A 17,937-nucleotide genomic window follows, 5' to 3' on the forward strand; every position below is an offset into this window, starting at 1 on the left:
CCGAGCCAGGAGTCGAACCCAAACCCTTCTTTGCCAGAGGCACACAAGTGCCCTCCCTGTCATGCAAATTTGCACCCCCCCCCCTGCCGGCAAGTGCACTTGGTTTGGTCCAATGTCCCCCCCCCCTCCCTCTCTGCTCTGGAGCTCACTTCCTTGGTTGCCATGCCGACCACTGTGGCCGTTACTGGAGGCATGTGGGCGAGTCGCCCGCCGTATCCCTGCGCGCGCGTGCGTGCGTGATGGGGCCCGGAAATAATCCTTCCACTACTGCAGAGGAGAAAAAAAGGGCCATTTTTGACACGGCATTCAAACGTTTGCAGTACGGTTATACGAATAACACATTGAATGCAACACTTATATTAAGTTCGTTTGTTTTATTTGTAAGTTAATTGTAAGTTAAAACACCTGGTTTAATCTCGGATCACAAATAATCACAAAAAACAAATGGCTGGGTAAAAATCAGGTTTCACTTTTGAAAGATAATGAACTGGGTAAGATGCGGTGAAAGTAAATGGCAAGATGGAGTTGTGTGGGAAAGAAAACACGGCAGCGGCATCACTCATTAACATCATGTGATTGAAATGCTTAGTCAACATGTCACATTTAAAATTTGTACCACTCAAAAAAAAGAACATGAATTTTCAGAGTACACGACCACGTTAGATTTCCGAGCTTACAAGGGGGAGGGGGGGCATTTAAATAACAAAAGCCCCGTGTGTGTCCTAAATACAATAATAAAAAAAAACTTACACAAAACAAAACTCAGCTTACACAGGACAATACTCAGCTTACAGACATCGTTGACTTTTGAGCGGTTTTAACACAACGCGTTTAACCGAATGCCAAATTTGCACCCTGATGTAACCGGAGTCCCATAAATTACACAGCACGGCGCGACGGGCAAGCTGAACATCACGGGTGGCACGAGAGGGGGCCTGGGTGTTGCTGCGATGTGGCCTCAGACTTTAAGACTCATCATTCTTTTCTTTGGTAGTAGTCAAAAGAACATCTTCAGTGGTCGACAAGGAGTGTGGTCGCTACAGGCCGGGCTTCGCACATGATCGCACCGCGGACTTGCCAAGAACGTCGAGGGACAATGTACCGCGTTCATGGGCCAACTCCCAAACAACGTAAAGCTTCCAGCCCTCTGTGAAATTCTGCCGTGAAATATGTGGGGGGGGGGGGGGGGAGCAAGGTGGTGAAGCAGGGAGGGATGAACCGGCCACTCGCGTTTTATGCCGAAAAAATCTAAAGTTCTATTTTTTCAGGATCACATTTCCCAAGCGCGTCTTGTTTGATGCGGAACTTCCTCGCAGCTGCGAACTGGTTGACGTGGAGCTGGGCCCGCTATGAAACTCACATGAGCAAGCTCCTGAACAAATGCTGCCCGATCAAAAGGTTTTGCATCCGAGCTTGGCACCGTCACTCCAGTAGTTTTGGTGTAAACTGTTTTTTTCTCTCGAATTGGCCAAAACGAATTGTTGCAATGATACTGCGTTTGCTCGGCTGGTTAACTCGAAGATCGGTATGTCTTTATAATTTAATAGAAAACCAATCTAGAATTTGACTTTGAAGTCTTAAAAAATTTCATCCCCTGCAGAGAAAGTTTTTTTAGGCTTTTTTCATACCCTGGGATCTGGGAACTCCAGGACACGCACGCGCGCGCGCACACACACAACGCCGCACGCCACGTGGGCGAGCGGAACACTGCGAGCGTGGGAACAGGATTAATACTGCGGCCCGAGCCGCGAGCAGTGTCTCGGCATCACCAGGCCGACGCGTACAGCTCGCCTCCTAGCTACCCACAAACCCCTCCTAGCTACACGCAAACACGGGTGGAGGGGAGGAGAGAGGAGTTAGTTTTTCACAAGGGCCAGGGAAGGTTATTAAATAATGACGAACCCACCCCCCACCCCACCCTCACCATCGCCCTGGCAACAGCTTCCCCTCCATCTGCTTGCCATCCGGATCCCTTCCCCCCCCCCACTGCCGCTGAAATGTCGTACGTACCGAAAAAGTAGAAGCGTCATCGGTAAAACAAAACACTAAAAACCCACTAACGGAGGTCATGTGAGCCCAGTCCATTGCCAGGTCGGCACGCCAGGTGCCGCGTTTTACCAGCAGAGCAACAGCTTATTTATCGGGGTTAAAGGTCAACTAAGGTTCTGTTCAAACCGACCTCACGCGTGCCGCCACCAGTGGCATGCGTAGTGGTATGCTGCTTAATCATCGCATCCTAAAGCATCTGCACCAACCTAAGCCCTCGCTCTCCATATCAAGGTCCAGCTTTTCCCTCTGTCATTCCACTCCAAGATGAAAGCCTCTGCAAGCGATGTACGTCATTCTTTACCAACCTGGTCGCTAAAGGTGGGGGGGCGACACCAGGAACGGTTCCGATATCACTCACCATTGATGTTAGCCTTGGCCGGAAATAAAACTCGCATCGCCAAGGTTCTTAGCACAGCACACCAACTATTGTGCCACCACTCCACCCCGCCGCCCTACCCGACACGCGGAACTATTATTTATTGTGTCACCAATTTAACAGCAATGGACTGCTACCATTCTAGTAATATGGGCTTGCTTAAGTGAGCAGAGTATCACATGGGTGGGAATGGCACTGGAAGATGATGCCACAGTAATACTTCTGGAGTGCATTCACGAGACCCGTGTCACCCAACACTCGGTGGCATTCCACCGTGTCTGGGAACAGCGGTTCGCTACATTTCATATGCACTTCGAAAATGTAGCTTTCTAAGCCATGTCGGAACAAATGAGGACAGTACCTACACCAAGCCCTTAGCTGCAATGCGCTTTGCACGCTTCTGCCAATAGGTACACGTGCAAAGCTGGATCAGAGTTTGGGGGAGAGAAGGAGGGCGTGGAACTGGCATCAGATTCTGGGAACAGGCCCTGTGCTGCGAAGTAAACGAAGAAAAACACGGTTATGACTCACCTCAGCCACACCGGGCCGTCGTGCACGACGACGGGCGTGAACCTCTACGCGTATGGAATGCTCAGGGAGGAGTGGCAGTGGGAAGAGAGTGTAGTGGGGGCGTGAGGGCAGGAGGGAAGAGGGGGAGAAACCGCGTCCTGCGAAGCTAGCAGAACCTGTCGCGACGCCGAACTCTACGAACTCGTAACACTGCGTGAACACCACGCTACGACCACGGCGCTTGCGGCCTGTAACAGCTTAATGACGGCGGCGATGGCGACGACTTGTGAGCAGCTCCACGTCCGCGGCCGGACGCACGGTTTAATGAATTATGCGACCGAGAGGTCGAAGGGTCAGAGTCACGCGTTTGTTAGGGTGGGGGGGGGGTCAAAGAGTAAAAGTTGGCATACTGGGTTTGAGGTCAGGTTGAGCGAGGGATGGCGGACACCACACACTTATCGAGTTACAAGTTGAAATTTAAGATTCGGTGCACTAAACCGATGAGGTGAAAGAGGTCAAATAGACGAGGTTATACGGGCTGGAGGTTCATGGTCACAGGGCTCCGGGTGCCCAAAATCAGAGAACATCGGATCTGACGCCCAGACAGCGGACATGCAAATGCCGCAGACATCAAGTTGTGGCTAAACCTCGCAACACTCAAAGGATATTTTAAATAAAAAAAACACTTCTTTACTGTTCGAATTCCTTGGCATGTCATTTTGAGGTACACCCTTTTCCGATTAAAAAAACAAATGCGTCCAAGAAGACACTTCCACAGGCGAGTGTTAGGTCAAATCGAAAACTGATGGAGGGGTGGCAGCATCGGCACACGTCCGCCGCTCGGGATTTCATGGGGGTTATTTCAGCGTTTAAATTTTTCCAGAAACACTGCATCCCCCGCCATGCGCGCACACACACACCTGTTTGTACGTGCGAGCGTGTGCGCAATATGCGGTGAGAAGCTCCAAAAGGAGAATGCGCAATGTGCATTCGCGCACATACGATGCGCCAGTGTTGGGTGGCGCACGAGGATGTCTGGGCCTCCTGCTCCTTGTCGTGGTGGCGGTGGCGGCGGCGGCGCTTGGTGGAGTCCAGAGAGGTTGGCACGGGGGGAGGGCATCTGACAACAACTGGGTCTCGTCACTGCTGATATGCTCCGTACTGGCCCTGCATGGACGACGCGCAGCCACAAGGCAAAAAACAGAGATTGGTTTGTTCGAGATTTGAAGTTTTCGTGACTGCAAGGATCCATACTCTTTGGTTATTTTGGTAAAGTCACGTAGGTGAAAAATAAAAATACATTTACTTTTTTTTTGTTATTTTTCACCTACGTGACTTTACAGATTGGTTTGTATCCAATTGCTAAATTATGGCTGTGTGAATTGTTCTACAACTCTCCGGCGAGCTGAAAGAATAACTGGTACGTCAAACGCTTGCACGCGTGAAGAATTTAACTTGTTTGGCCATGTAGGATGGTGGATGGACATGTAGCCCAAGCCAAAAATCAAGTTGTGAATGAAGGGGATTGATGATTGGCAATTCACAGATCTTGGCCTCAGAGAGAGAAAGGTGAAACCATAATTATCATCGTCATTAATTATTATTTATATCGCACCTCCCATGCAGTGCACCTCGAGGTGCCAGAAGGGGAGTTTGAGATGATCGGTAATTATGTGACTGCAGACCAAACAATGAAAGCGAGACAACCCAAACTTGAGTACAGTGCCAAGTTAGGACAATATGATCCCACACAACATACACGCACACACACGTACCGGATTATCAGAGGCACCTACTAACCTTTGATTTAAAAAATACACGGAAAAAACTTGCATCCTATCATCCTGAGAATACGGTACATTCTGGGGAGCACTCACCTGCTCATAGCCGTACGGCCGCTGCTGCTGTGGGGTGGGAGGGCCGGGCTGTGGAGGGCGGTACGCGCCGTACTGCTGCCCCTGGGGGTAGCCCGCGTACTGCCCAGAGGCAGTCTGAGCAGGGCCTGCTGGAGGGGTCACAGACGAGCAGGACGAGGGGGCGTGGTGGGAGGTCAATGCGAGGTCGGGGCAAGTTGGAGAATCATATCGTGCATCACGAGTAGATGAAGGTGGTATGGCTCCTCTGGTAAGTACTTCTGAAGACGAGCGCATGTTTGGAAAACTTTCATACGGATGAATGCTTCTAACTTTTTCTATTACGTTTTCACAATCCGACTGCTACAACTGAAACAAGGTCAATAAGTGCAACACACACTGTACAGTACTCGGAGGTCGGGCCAATTCTCCTTAGCCCCAGCAGGCTGTCGGGTGTACAGCACTAAACGGCATGGCACGGTTGGGATGGATCCTTATGCAAAGAATGAAATGGGGCCACTCTGTCCAATTTACGCCCCTCTGCATAACCCAACGGTACATGTGCACCCTCCAGCTCGTTGGGTCCGGCGCAGCTGCACCACAACCGCACCACACCTGCACCACACCTGCACCACACCTGCACCACACCTGCACCACACCTGCACCACACCTGCACCACACCTGCACCACACCTGCACCACACCTGCACCACACCTGCACCACACCTGCACCACACCTGCACCACACCTGCACCACACCTGCACCACTCGTCGTGCTACACCACAAGCCACCCCTGATGGATGTGTGTTCCCATGGTTGTTCCAGCACCGCCTTAGCGGTGTTATCCCTGGGTGGGCTCAATACAGCCGCGCCCTCACTTGGGGGTGCCCCGTGATGTCCTCACCGTAGCCCTGGCCCTGGCTGGGGTATCCCTGGGGTCCGCCGAACTGCTGCTGGGACGGGTAAGTCTGGGCGGGAGGGCCCGGCTGATAGCTGCCCTGCTGTTGCCCGTACTGCCCCGTGCCTGCGAGAGACGGAGTTAAAGAGGAGTTAAGAGCTGCAGTGGTAAGAGTTGCGTTGTTATGAAGATCAGGGTCAATAGCGCCAAGAACTGTTTTTCTCATTACGCAAGATTCTGGGTTACGGTGTTAGGACCACTGAAGATTTGGTTCAAGGCTACCGTTAACAGAAGCCGTTAACGTATTCGACTGGATTACAACGTTTGCAGCTGGAAATAAACTTTGGGGTCCGCCAAGAGCTGAAAAGACTGTTAAAGATGTTTAAAGGTGATGTAAATATGAAGTGTCCGAGTTAATGTCGAACATATGTTACAGCGTACACTGGCAGAGCCAGTGGGGGAGGTGGGGTGGCACGTGCCCCCCCAATGATCCGATCGAAATCCCTAATTTCGATCGGATCATTGGGGTTATTAGTAATAAATCGGCATTTTGCGACCCCCACTGCCACTGTGTAGCATATTATTACGTGCCAGGGACTCTATGAGATGATAGGACAATAGTCTGAGTCCATAATTGGCAATAAGTAACGGCAAAGCGGTTATAAGTGACTCACAGAATTGTGCGCAGTTGCGTATACAGCACACGACTTCCCTGAAGGCATTCACCTTCAGCCGAGCGCGATGCCGATCACACAACGCGGTTCTAATTCAACCCTCGATCGATGTCTGCGCCATCGCCGCACACGCGAATATAAAGCAAGGGACATGTCCTTACTTGCTAACAACTCCTCTATCATTTTTCATTGCTGGAGGGATTACCCCCCTTACCTGAAAATCCTGGCTCCGCCATTGACAGGGTACAACCAAAACAAGCTGAAATGCACCCGGATCTCATCAGAACTCGAAGCTAAGCAGCATGCAACCTGGATAGAGCTTTGATGCGAGACCATCATACACAAGAGACCGTTATAGGGCTGCAGGGTTATTGGGTGGGCAGCAGATGGCAGTGAAGCAAAATCTAAAGTACATGTACTTCTGTACTGGCAAATCTCTGAATCCATCTTCGCAAACCCGCACTAACCAGTGTGGTGAAGTATGGTCAAATAACCTCCAAGACTCGCATGGCGGGGAGGGGGGCCTTATCCAGCAGTGAATAGGTCATGGCTCATGACGATGTCAGTCTTTGGAGTGGGCATCGCTAGCGGGGGGGGGATTTGCGTTCGAGCTTTTGGTTACGTTATTGCTGGAGTCACTGTTAATCTTTCGATTTAAAGCTTTCGTGACTGCAGGGATTCATCTTCTTGGTTCTTTCGGTAAAGTCACGTAGAAGGGAAATAATAAAATAATAAAAATAAAACATCATTAAATACAATTCTCACGACGATTCGGCCACAACGCAAGCAGCCGTCCTCAGGTGAAGAACAGGTCTGTCGGAAAGACAGCGTCTGAATGAACACCACCAAGCTTGGCAGCGTATATTTAAGCTGGGTTAGGTGAGGAAGGGCGCCTTGACACTGTCTTTCCGACAGACCTGTTCTTCACCCGAGGACGGCTGCTTGCGTTGTGGCCAAAACGTCGTGAGAATTGTATTTTATTATGTTTTATTTTTATTATTTTAGTATTTCCCTTCTACGTGACTTTACCGAAAGAACCAAGAAGACGAATCCCTGTTAATCGTCGAGTTGCTCTGGGGATTTACGGTTGGAACCGCTGCCGAGGTCGGCGCTTTGGCTGTGGCCCGTGCGTGCGCGTGCGAGTGAGCGCGTGAGTGCGTGCGTGCGCGGGGGGGGCTCGCCGCACCATCGGGGTAGTACTGCGGCGTCATCCCATCAGCGGGGGGCTGCCCGTGCGAGTACTGCTCCGCGTAATAGTCGTCCTGCGAGCCAAACTGCTGCGGCGGCCCTGCCGAGGACACACGGCAATAAAGACAGAAATCCCCCATTTGGCCTTTAACCGGCTGTTCGGGAAAGTGCTGTTAGGTTGTGAGGGGCCGATACCACACCCGGCCAAGTTGACCTCGGGGAGACCCAGAACCGGTTCAGATAATCATCACCGGCTGTGGCCGTGAGCGGGAATCGAACTCTGGTGGGCTGGGTTCGTTGAGCAGTGCGCTAACCACTGCACACATGCACACGCACGACTTGCTTCACACAAAATAATAATCACTGGCTGGGTATTTATATCGATTTATCACCAAAAAGGAGCTATGCGTCACAACATCACTGGACTCCACATCGCACCTCCATCCTCCGGTGACTCTACTGCAGTGGTAAATGCATATGTAAAGGAACATATGTTATAATGACTACATCGCTGCTTAAGAGTCAGCCGGTCGGAGAGCTGGATGTGATGGTGCATGGAGCAATGGGCGATTGTGTGCTGCTCTGGGAGGCTGGTGGCACTGTGGTTTGCTTACCGAGCGATTAACCAAACAACCAGTGTTTGATTCCCAGCCAAGGCTAACATCAGTAGCTAGGAATATATAAACCGGTCCCGAGTTCCCCACCTTCACCAACCTGCATTAACCAGCGTGGTGAAGTATGGTTAAAGGCCAAAAATTATACTTTCCAGGAAGCAATCCTGAAAAGGCTCGGAATGCATTGCACCTGCCAAAACAAGAGGACTGGAGCCTTTTCCAGGTATTCTCTTTTCCGTTCAGCTGGCTGAACGAAGGGCATGTAAACAGCATTGCCATTGTACACCTAAACCACGAGCGCATGTTGCACGAAACTGGAAAACAGGAAGCGGAGGCAACTGCCCATGGCCCGGAGTAACCACAGCGACCCGTTTCCACGACGGTTGCTTTGCGACGCAGCACTCACCTTGCTGTGCGGACCGCGAGTAGCCGGGCATCTGGCGCTGCCCCATCATCTGACTGCCCTGCCCGGCCCCACCGCCCATCATGCCCTGGTAGTGCTGCCCCGAGCCCTGTGCCAGGTTGTATTGGGATGGAGCCGGTTGCTGAGACACCATGTGGCCTGGAGCACGCGCACACACACACACATGATCAATAACACTGTAGAAATGTTTTTTTGTTCCTACGTAGTGTTATTTCCTAATTGCTTATGCCTCAAAAGTACAGAAAATGGCTATTATTCCCCACAAACTTTGCTTTTGTGACCAGGACATTGGTATTTTGAAATGTACCTATTTTCAATGAGAAAACGGGCAAATTTGTGTCTTTTTGTTCACACAAAGTCACCAAGGCGCACTACCACAGGCGGGAGTAGCCACAGCGGACCGAGTCCTCTGTGGGGAGGAAGAATCTCTAAAAACTACTCGCTTCTAAATCTTTTGTAGTAATTTTTTGTATTACTTTAGTATAAATACATGCTCATTTGTATTCATACGTTGGTTTTTTCTGACTTTGAAAATAGGTACATTTCTAAATATCACTGTCCTGGTCACAAAAGCAAAGTTTGTGGGGAATAATAGCCATTTTCTATACTTTTTAGGCATAAGCAATTACGAAATAACACTACCCAGGAACAAAAATTGTGTTGCAGAGTGTAATCACATGGCGGCCTGGTAATATAATAACAATAGTCGTCTCCCTTACTCAGGAAAGCCTCATCGAGAATCACTATTTTTTCTATGCACATTTGGCAGAGAATAAAAAAATCCTGAGTAACCATATAAATCCCATGCATACCACAGGGTAATAATAAAAGCTCTGCGTGGATAGATTCATGAATCCACTGCTGTACTGCCATCTCTTGGCCGCTAAGCCTAGACCACCTGGTATTTCCAGGCAGCCTCCCATGCAAATAATAGCCAGACTCCACCACTTCCAAAATCTGACGAAATCGGGTGAATATTCAGGGTGATCTGGTCATACACCAGTTCACGTGGTGTTAAGCGAGTGCCTGTTACAGTTGGACGCTGCTGCCCTGCGTCTCGTTCCCAGCGTTCCCGCTCCCAGCGTTCTCGCTCCCCGTGTTCTCGCTCCAAGCGTTCTCGCTCCAAGCGTTCTCACTCCCCGTGTTCTCGCTCCCAGCGTTCTCGCTCCCCGTGTTCTCGCTCCCAGCGTTCTCTCTCCCAGTGTTCTCACTCCCAGCGTTCTCTCGCTCCCAGTGTTCTCGCTCCCAGTGTTCTCTCGCTCCCAGCGTTCTCGCTCCCCGTGTTCTCGCTCCCATCGTTCTCTCTCCCAGTGTTCTCACTCCCAGCTTTCTCGTTCCCAGCGTTCTCACTCCAAGCGTTCCCTCGCTTCCAGCGTTCTCTCTCCCAGCGTTCTCTCTCCGAGTGTCTCACCTTGGCCCTGGCTGGCCGGCGGGGTCCTGTAAGCCTGGCTGGGGCCTCCTGGCCCAGACGATGGCACCGAATGGCTGTACCCGGCCATGGTGGCATGGCTGCTGGCCGGGAGGCTGAGCGCAGGGCTCGCCTGGTGGTTTGGAGGCTGCATTGCCATGGAGTTTGGTCCTGTAATGTCACAAAGTAAACATGAAGATCCCCTGTGTAGCTTTTATGGACTGCCAATTGTGACTAAGTGAGAGACTGACTGCTGTGCCATTCTAATCAATCAATTGATACATAAAGTTTAAACATGTACACAAATATACCCAAGACTACGTTACTAATTATCGAAATTAAAAACATTTTTTTTTTAAGATTTGGACCCATACAAATCACGGCCCAAATATTGACAGGTTTAGTCATGAAAAATGTTTTGTCTCTCAGTAAATAATCACAATAACGCACAATCCCCATCATCAGTGAACCAAGTCATTTGCCTCCCATGGATTGTGACATCAACAATGATAAGAAAGTTTGCCAATCTACACCGGTTAACAATATTACTTCACAGCCCCTTGTCCGTCCACTGCTGGATGAAGGTGTGCCCACACAAAGTCTGCCATCGGGGTTGTTTGATTCGTCAACCAAGCTGCTCAGTGAGCATTAGTAAGGGCAGGCAACATAGACAATGGATTTTGCTGCACCGCCCTCTGCTGCTCACAACATAGCCCCGCAGGCTATAGTACCTGTTATGCACAGCAGTCACCCATCCAAACACTCTCCAGGCTTAACCAAGGAATATCCTGGCTGCTTACGAGTGATGAGTGCCGCGGTGGCTAGATGTTAACCTCGCCTGGCATACAAGGGTCATTGGTTTGACCTCAACCCTGACGCCTGCATATTTGGAGTTTGCATGTTCTCCCTGTGGTCGCGCAGATTTTTCTCCGGGTTCTCCGATTTATCCCTCAACATTTATAAACATACATTGAGAGTATTTGGCTGCTATAAATGTCCACATAAGGCACTTCGTTGAGACATTCGTGGCCAGGTTGATTCTGAATAAGACCTAAATAGCTCAGTGGGCCTTACATGGCAGAATAAAAAGAGAAATACAACGGACCATAAATGGAGAACCCTCTGACGTAAACTCTCAGGACCAGCTCCGCTATTTGAAAGAAACGCCCAACAAGAGAAAGTAAGACTCAATAATGGGGATCAAGCTGAGAATAATAAGTGGGTTTAAGACTTCTCTTCAGACGGCACGGTGCCGCACCCGTCTACCCGGATACGGGGCCACTCCCCACAGGGAGCAGGTAATTTCCACCCTTGCTCAAGTCTGTTTGCGATCCTGAGGCCAAATAGGGCCAACTTGAAAAAAAAAAATTTTTTAAAACACACACGGCCAGACAGAAAACCGTTCTTTTTTTCAACCCACCCCGGTTACGAGCGACCGGCTGTCAGAGCCGCCACTTTGCGCAGAAGAGGTGGAGCGACCGTAACTTTAAGAGAAAGTGTAGAGAGAGCTTCTGGTCCAACCAGTTTCTTACAAAACCCAAACAGCGCTATGTTTTTTTTTATTTTCGTTTGAGTGTCATTTTCAGATGGGTGGCTCACCAGCACCAAAATTCCAGTTTTCAATCATTGAGCTACCACCGATGAAATGGTAGAAATTAAAATGTGGGCACCTGTCAGAGGTGTGTGCATGTGCCGTGTGTGTGTGGTTGGTGTGCTAAAGTGTGTGGAGCAAGTGTCCAGTTGGTGTGCAGGGTGTACGTGTTGGCAACGTGTGGTGGATGTGTGTAGTGTGCGTGTGCTCAATGTGTAGCAAGTGCATGGCGGTGTGTGCTTGGTGTGCAGTGACAACGTGTGGTGGATGTGTACAGTGTGCGTGTGCTCAATGTGTAGCAAGTGCATGGCAGTGTGCGCTTGGTGTGCAGTGACAACGTGTGGTGGATGTGTACAGTATGCGTGTGCTCAATGTGTGGCGAGTGCATGGCGGTGTGCGCTTGGTGTGCAGTGTGCGGTGACGACGTGTGGTGGACGCGTGGTGGACGCGTGGTGGGAAGTGTGGACGCGTGGTGGGAAGTATATACGAGGCGAGTTCGCGAGGTGGTGGGTGTGCGGCGTACGAATACGCACGTGTTGTGCGTACGGTGTGTACATGGTGTGCAACGTGGGGTGCCTTCCATACCAGCCATGTGTCCGTTGCTCATTGGGCCCTGCATGTGTGGGGGTGGGGGCGCAGGATCAGGAGGCAGGCTCTGCGAGTGGGGAGCTCCTCCGGGAGGAAGGCCTCCACCAGCCCCCATCCCAAGACTCTGGTTTGGCAGCTGAAGGTAGAGAGAGACACAAGAGGCAAAAAATTGGCTCCATTCGCAGTAGGATTCAGGCTAACCTTCGCCCCGACCCCAACTCAAGATTTCAGTTTCAACGTTAAAATAAAATATTAAAAAATATATTTTTTTTAAAACACGCTTTAATGAAATGTACTGTCCGAGCTGACCCTCCCCCTGCCCCCTTCCCCCATCGCCCCTCCCCTCCTTCCACCCCCCCCCCGCCCCTGGGCATGGCTCCCCGAGGCTTGCCGTGACGTAAGGGACCACGTGGTGATTTACAGGCAACGTGAGTTGAGCGTGGACAATTAGAACCGTTAAAAAGATTGTTTAAAAATATAAATATATTTATTTTTAATGATAGAATATAGTATTGTCATCAGTATGACACAGCTATACAAAGTTTGCAGTCGATACGACATTGGGAATACGGTTGAAATTGAGTTACAATATTTTTGGATACGACAACACATACAGCAAGTTAAATAAAAGCGTGTAAAAAGTTTTAAAATATGTTTTGGATTTTTTTATGATAGAATATCGTGCTGTCATCAGTATGACATCGCTATACCACGTTTGCAGTCGATAGCACTTTGGGAAGTGTGTAAAAATTGAGTTACAAGATTTATTTTTGGAGGCTACAACAGACGAAGTGAGTTAAATCAAAGCGTGTAAAAAAAACAGGAGAGCGTTCTGCTGACATTAGTCATGTCTCTTTCAGAGGTCGCAAACGGGTTTTGATTCCGTACCCGATACCCGGCCGGGTAGGGTACGGGTTACCCCTACCCGATACCCGACCGGGTAGGGTACGGGTATCGGGTACCTGATTGCGACCTCTGGGATGAAGCCATGTTGCAGGCGCGGGTGGGTTGATTCTAGGAACTTGAATTGTGAGAAGAGACAAGACGTTGGGAAATGTGTGACAAACGGTTACTCACCAGTGACTCACGGCCTACCCGTACCCGGGTATCGGGTAGGGTACGGGTATCGGGTACCCGATTGCGACCTCTGGCCTCTGGTGGCCATACATTGCTCACCAAGCATGTAACGGTTCCTACCTTCACCACACACAACCCCCCCCCCCCCTCCTGTCGCCCCTCCCCTACCGGCGATTTGATTAATCACCACAATTCAGAGTCACAATCGAATCCCAGGATCAATTCTTTTTTTGTTCCCATTCGTACCGAGTTGTATATTGCGTGCCTCTCATTTGTACCGCCCATCTTGTTTGTTCTACCGCGTTTGCACCGTCTCGTTTGTAGTGTCTGTATAAATCAAATCTTATTCGCATAAATCGTACGCCATTCGTTGTTACATACAGATGATATGCAGACACATTGTGCGAGATGAGAATCGCTTTAAAACGATGACTCAATGCACCGTGACGAGCCTGTTGCTCCTCACCGTGCCCCTTCGGCTTACCGTGGGCAGTAAGGACTGTGAGTTCTGACTCGAGTCGGCCAAGGTTGCCAAGTAAACCAGGTTCCTGTGCAGCATTTGCTGGTACCTGTCAAACGTAAACACCGCAAGCACACACACACACAAATATACATACAGATCCATGTTAAGACCTTTGGAAAAAGTGTTGCGCTGTTCGTGAACACCCATTTATGGCATATAACGGGGTGGTGGAGTCAGTCCAAGCCAGATACAATTGTCACGCAAGTACTGATACTGTAAACACAAATTATATTTGTAGAGCATCTACAAGTGCCAGTATTTCAAGGCAAGAACAGACAGAGTTGTCAAAACTTATTTTACAGACAGAGGCAGTCATCAGTCAGGAGCAGATGAACAAGGCCTAGAGCCTGGATTTGAACAGGGTCAGGGAGTTGAAAGCACATTGCTGGGGGGGGAAGGGAGTTCCAAAATACGGGGGGGGGCAGCAGGGGAGAGTGAGCGACCTGCCACTTAGTGAAGGTTGGACCAGGCTCTTACACAGAAAGCTTTGGTTGCTGGAGCAGAGAGAGTGCAGGGTGGCGTAGAGGGAGACGTGAAGGGAGAGTTAGGCAGGGGCGAGTCCATGGAGGAACTTGAAGTCGGCGAGTGCAATCTTGAAATGAATCCAGGATATGATTGGCAAGTAGTGGAGATAGATTGGAGTATTGGGGGTAAGGTAGTTATGGTTATGGGCGAGAAGTCTAGCAGCGGCATTTTGGATCAACTGTAGTGTGAGAAGGGTGTGAATGGTGAGGGAGCAGAGAGATGAGCGCCTCACCAGGACAGTAATTGTGTTGCCACAATGCACTAGGTTCTTGTTAAATGCCAAGTTCACCTCAGGGTGGGTTCCATGGCAAAGTAGATACAAACTGCTGCATTTGTGCAAAGCCAGGAATTTCATAGTAATTATGTACCGTCGGGAACGTGTTGTAATTCGCTAACTGTGAACCGCCACACCCACACAACGAAAATCAAGGCAAAGATCCCCCATATAGCCTTTAACAGACTGTAGGGGCAAGTGCTGTTTGCGAGCAGTTATGAAGGCCGGAACGGCACACGAAGTGGTGGGCGTCCGGCACCACGCCCGGCCGCCTTTGTCTCCCTAGTGGCAATGTTTATGCAAAGCAAGTAGGTTCTCATTTGAGGCGGACTTAACCTAGGAGAGGCCCCAGGACCGGTTCAGATAATTGTCACTGGCGTTGGCCATGAGCGGGAATCTAACTCAAGGCGCTGGGTTTGTAGCGTGCTAACCGCTACACTACCGCTCCGCATTATGCAAAGCCAGGAATATTACAGTATCCTTGGGATTGCGCGGTAATGGGATAACTGCTGAACCGCCACACCCCACAACACACACGCATACGTGCCCGCTCACAGGCTCGCACAAAAAAACCACAGTAAAAACACTAGCACAGCGTCGGCCTGGCCAGAACACACGCACATTCAGGCACACCCAAAGCCGGGATCAATTTAAAAACCACAGCTCGGAGGTGAGAAAATCAAGGCAGACAAGCCGTGCAGGTGCAAAACGTGAATAAACACTGGCTCCTAGGTTAGGAGCCAGTGGACAGCTGTTCAACAAGAAACACATTCAACAAAAGCTCTCCAACAGACCAAACAGGGGCGTAACAATTCACCCACCCCACCCCAAACCTGATCCCACCCCCAGCAGATTTAACTGTCACAATTCTACACAAGAATGAATTATTTTCATGTTGTTTTAGCCATCTCATATGTATTGTATCTTGGGGGGTTTTTTCCGTCTCATTTAAACAGTTTTATTTTCTCCGCGAGCCTAAATGTCACACAGGGGCATATCAGATTCGCACAATTTGCTCAAAATGAAATGTATCCGTTCTCACACACGCGACTCCACGCATCTATTCATCGACTAATCGATGCATCGTCACACCGTTGAGCCTTTTGTCGAGCCACCACTACAACCGAAGGCTAATTAAACTAAGTGCAGCAATTGGAGCTACAGCGTGTCCTAAAAAACCCGGCTAATTCCAGGGTTCCCTGGTCCAGTATGTTTTCTTCATAGAACCCGATAATTATTACACGCAGCGTAGAGGCACAGTTAACAACAAGTCAGCATCTCTCTGCGCGTGGGTTCAGTTTCTTGAGCTTCAGGAGTGCATTTCCAATGTTTTATTTTATTTAAAGGTCACCAAGAGAACACTGTTCAATGCGGAACATGCCCATATATATCCACGTTGATTTGAGGACAAGCTCTGATTTTCTCTCTCTCTCTCTCTGAACCTGCCTTTATAGCAGACGTAGGCGTCGCAAGTCTCACACGATAACAATCGAGGCAAAAGGCCGGCTTTGCTACATCAAGGCGGCTTTATGGACTGGAGGGGAACAGGAGGTGCACAATGGCCGCGTTAGAGCACTTAACCAGCACCACCGACAATGTGGGTTGAAATATGGACAGATGGATGTGCTTAAAGAAGATTCGCAAAACGTAGCACATCGAAGATCTCAGCTTGGTTATCAATAAGCACTCACGGAATCCCTCGTGTAAGCTTGTTTTTTCACGCAATTCAACTCAGTTCAACACGGTGGACTACTACATTGTATAAATATATATTGGATAATTAACAAGTGGTAAACTATGAAGAGTGTGAAGAAGTCCCATCTGGCACTTCAGAAGAGGCCTATTGAAGTTACCGCAGTGCCACATGGTTGCCCACCCTTCAACCTAAGCACCACACCACGCTACGCCTTTCCACATTCACCAAACTGCTTTGCCATTCAAATAGAAATTAGGTCACATCGGTAAACATGTCACACAAATAAGCACAAGTTCTCCATCTTAATGTGAAATTTTTTTTTCTAACCCTGTTTGTCTTTGACCAAACCATCTGGATTATGCCCGATCTTGTCATAATTCAGAAGCTACGCAGGTTTGAACATTGCTACTTCTTGGATAAGTGAACATCACCCTAGGATCCCCATGGTCATAAGGTTGTCGACTATACCAGTGATACTTGGCGGGCAACAGAGGGCATTGCAACAAAGTACACTTGCTATTCTCTCTATGCTCCCAAGGGGAGGGATCATTCAGCAGTGGATAGACAGGGAGCTGTACATGTACATTATCTCATTGATGCTCATCTCACAGCAAATGCAGCCATCTCTTTCGCCAATTGGAAATCATGGACCAAACAGCAACACCACTGCCAACTTCGACCATTCACCGGCAGCATTTTAGATATTGACCAGGCTACCCCTTAAGCCGTCCACTGGCGCACCCAGCAACCTGGTAAAAATGAACAGGGAAATGTGGCTGATCAACTCCCTCCTCACTATACGAAAGAAGAAGAAGATGTTGTACGTATGTAGAGCTCATATCGCACCGTACGTAGCCAACCGTGCTAATCGGAGGTGCAGGAGAAAGAAAACAAACTAAATGCATGTTGTCATAAATGTGTAATGTTGAGCACCCTCTTGTTTCGTTCTCCTACTCCTTACCCTCTTATAAAAAAACAGGACAAGTCACATAAACATCACGTTACAAAAAGAACAACTTGGATTTGTGGAGGGAGGGAGGGACTCACTGCGAGCACTCCGATGTCTTGCCCTTGCTCTGGTAGTCCAGGATGCATTGGATGAGGTGGTTGTTTTCATCCAACATCTGCAGGATACATGCGTGCATTTAGAACTCTCTTAAAAAACAAATGTTCAACATGCACCGAGTTTACATGTTTTTTTAAAATGACAACTCCATGTATTCGAATAAAGTCAATTTACCATTTTCCAAAGTGGAAATTACTCTTTTAATGTCCACCACTACTGTGGTGTAGTGATAAATGCCTTGTTTTTAGAGCAGCCTCCCGATTAAAACTCTGTAAATGGACAAAATCCATCACACGTGACTTACTTCTCCTTAAAATGTATTAACCGTATTCTAAATGCATTTACTCAACACAATGCATACAAATGTACCGGTACATCCTGTTTGCAAATAGGATACATTCGTAGGACGTATCCTACCTACGGATGGACGTTTATTCATCCTATAATTTTTCCAAATACTGTAGCTTTAATTAAAATAAAATGGCACGTTCTCTACAGTATTTGAAAGGAATGTGAAATGTAAACCAGGTAATTACTAGGTTAGACTATTGAGAACAAGGATGTAACGATTCCGCACCTCCGATTAGCATGGCTGGTAACATA

General features: G+C 49.0%; 1 protein-coding gene across 5 annotated transcripts in view; it reads right to left on the reverse strand.

Annotated features, from left to right (window-relative positions):
• Nucleotides 1–359: 359 nt before the first annotated feature.
• SS18 (SS18 subunit of BAF chromatin remodeling complex) overlaps nucleotides 360–17,937 on the reverse strand; it is a 33,527-nt gene continuing 15,949 nt past the window's right edge. For 4 of the 5 annotated variants that reach the window (XM_078601933.1, XM_078601935.1, XM_078601936.1 and 1 more), the window contains 9 exons: nucleotides 17,316–17,392; nucleotides 13,735–13,819; nucleotides 12,171–12,309; nucleotides 9,998–10,165; nucleotides 8,569–8,724; nucleotides 7,547–7,648; nucleotides 5,693–5,812; nucleotides 4,813–4,940; nucleotides 360–4,102 (listed from right to left, as the gene is read on the reverse strand). In XM_078601933.1, coding sequence (XP_078458059.1) covers nucleotides 4,076–4,102; nucleotides 4,813–4,940; nucleotides 5,693–5,812; nucleotides 7,547–7,648; nucleotides 8,569–8,724; nucleotides 9,998–10,165; nucleotides 12,171–12,309; nucleotides 13,735–13,819; nucleotides 17,316–17,392 — 1,002 coding nt within the window. In that variant the 3' untranslated portion in view covers nucleotides 360–4,075. The remainder of the gene's footprint in view (nucleotides 4,103–4,812; nucleotides 4,941–5,692; nucleotides 5,813–7,546; nucleotides 7,649–8,568; nucleotides 8,725–9,997; nucleotides 10,166–12,170; nucleotides 12,310–13,734; nucleotides 13,820–17,315; nucleotides 17,393–17,937) is intronic. The other variant, XM_078601934.1, reaches the window with a different exon arrangement.

The sequence above is a fragment of the Lampetra planeri genome, chromosome 17, assembly GCF_965212315.1.
Source record: "Lampetra planeri chromosome 17, kcLamPlan1.2.h2, whole genome shotgun sequence".
NCBI classification, from domain to species: domain Eukaryota; kingdom Metazoa; phylum Chordata; class Hyperoartia; order Petromyzontiformes; family Petromyzontidae; genus Lampetra; species Lampetra planeri.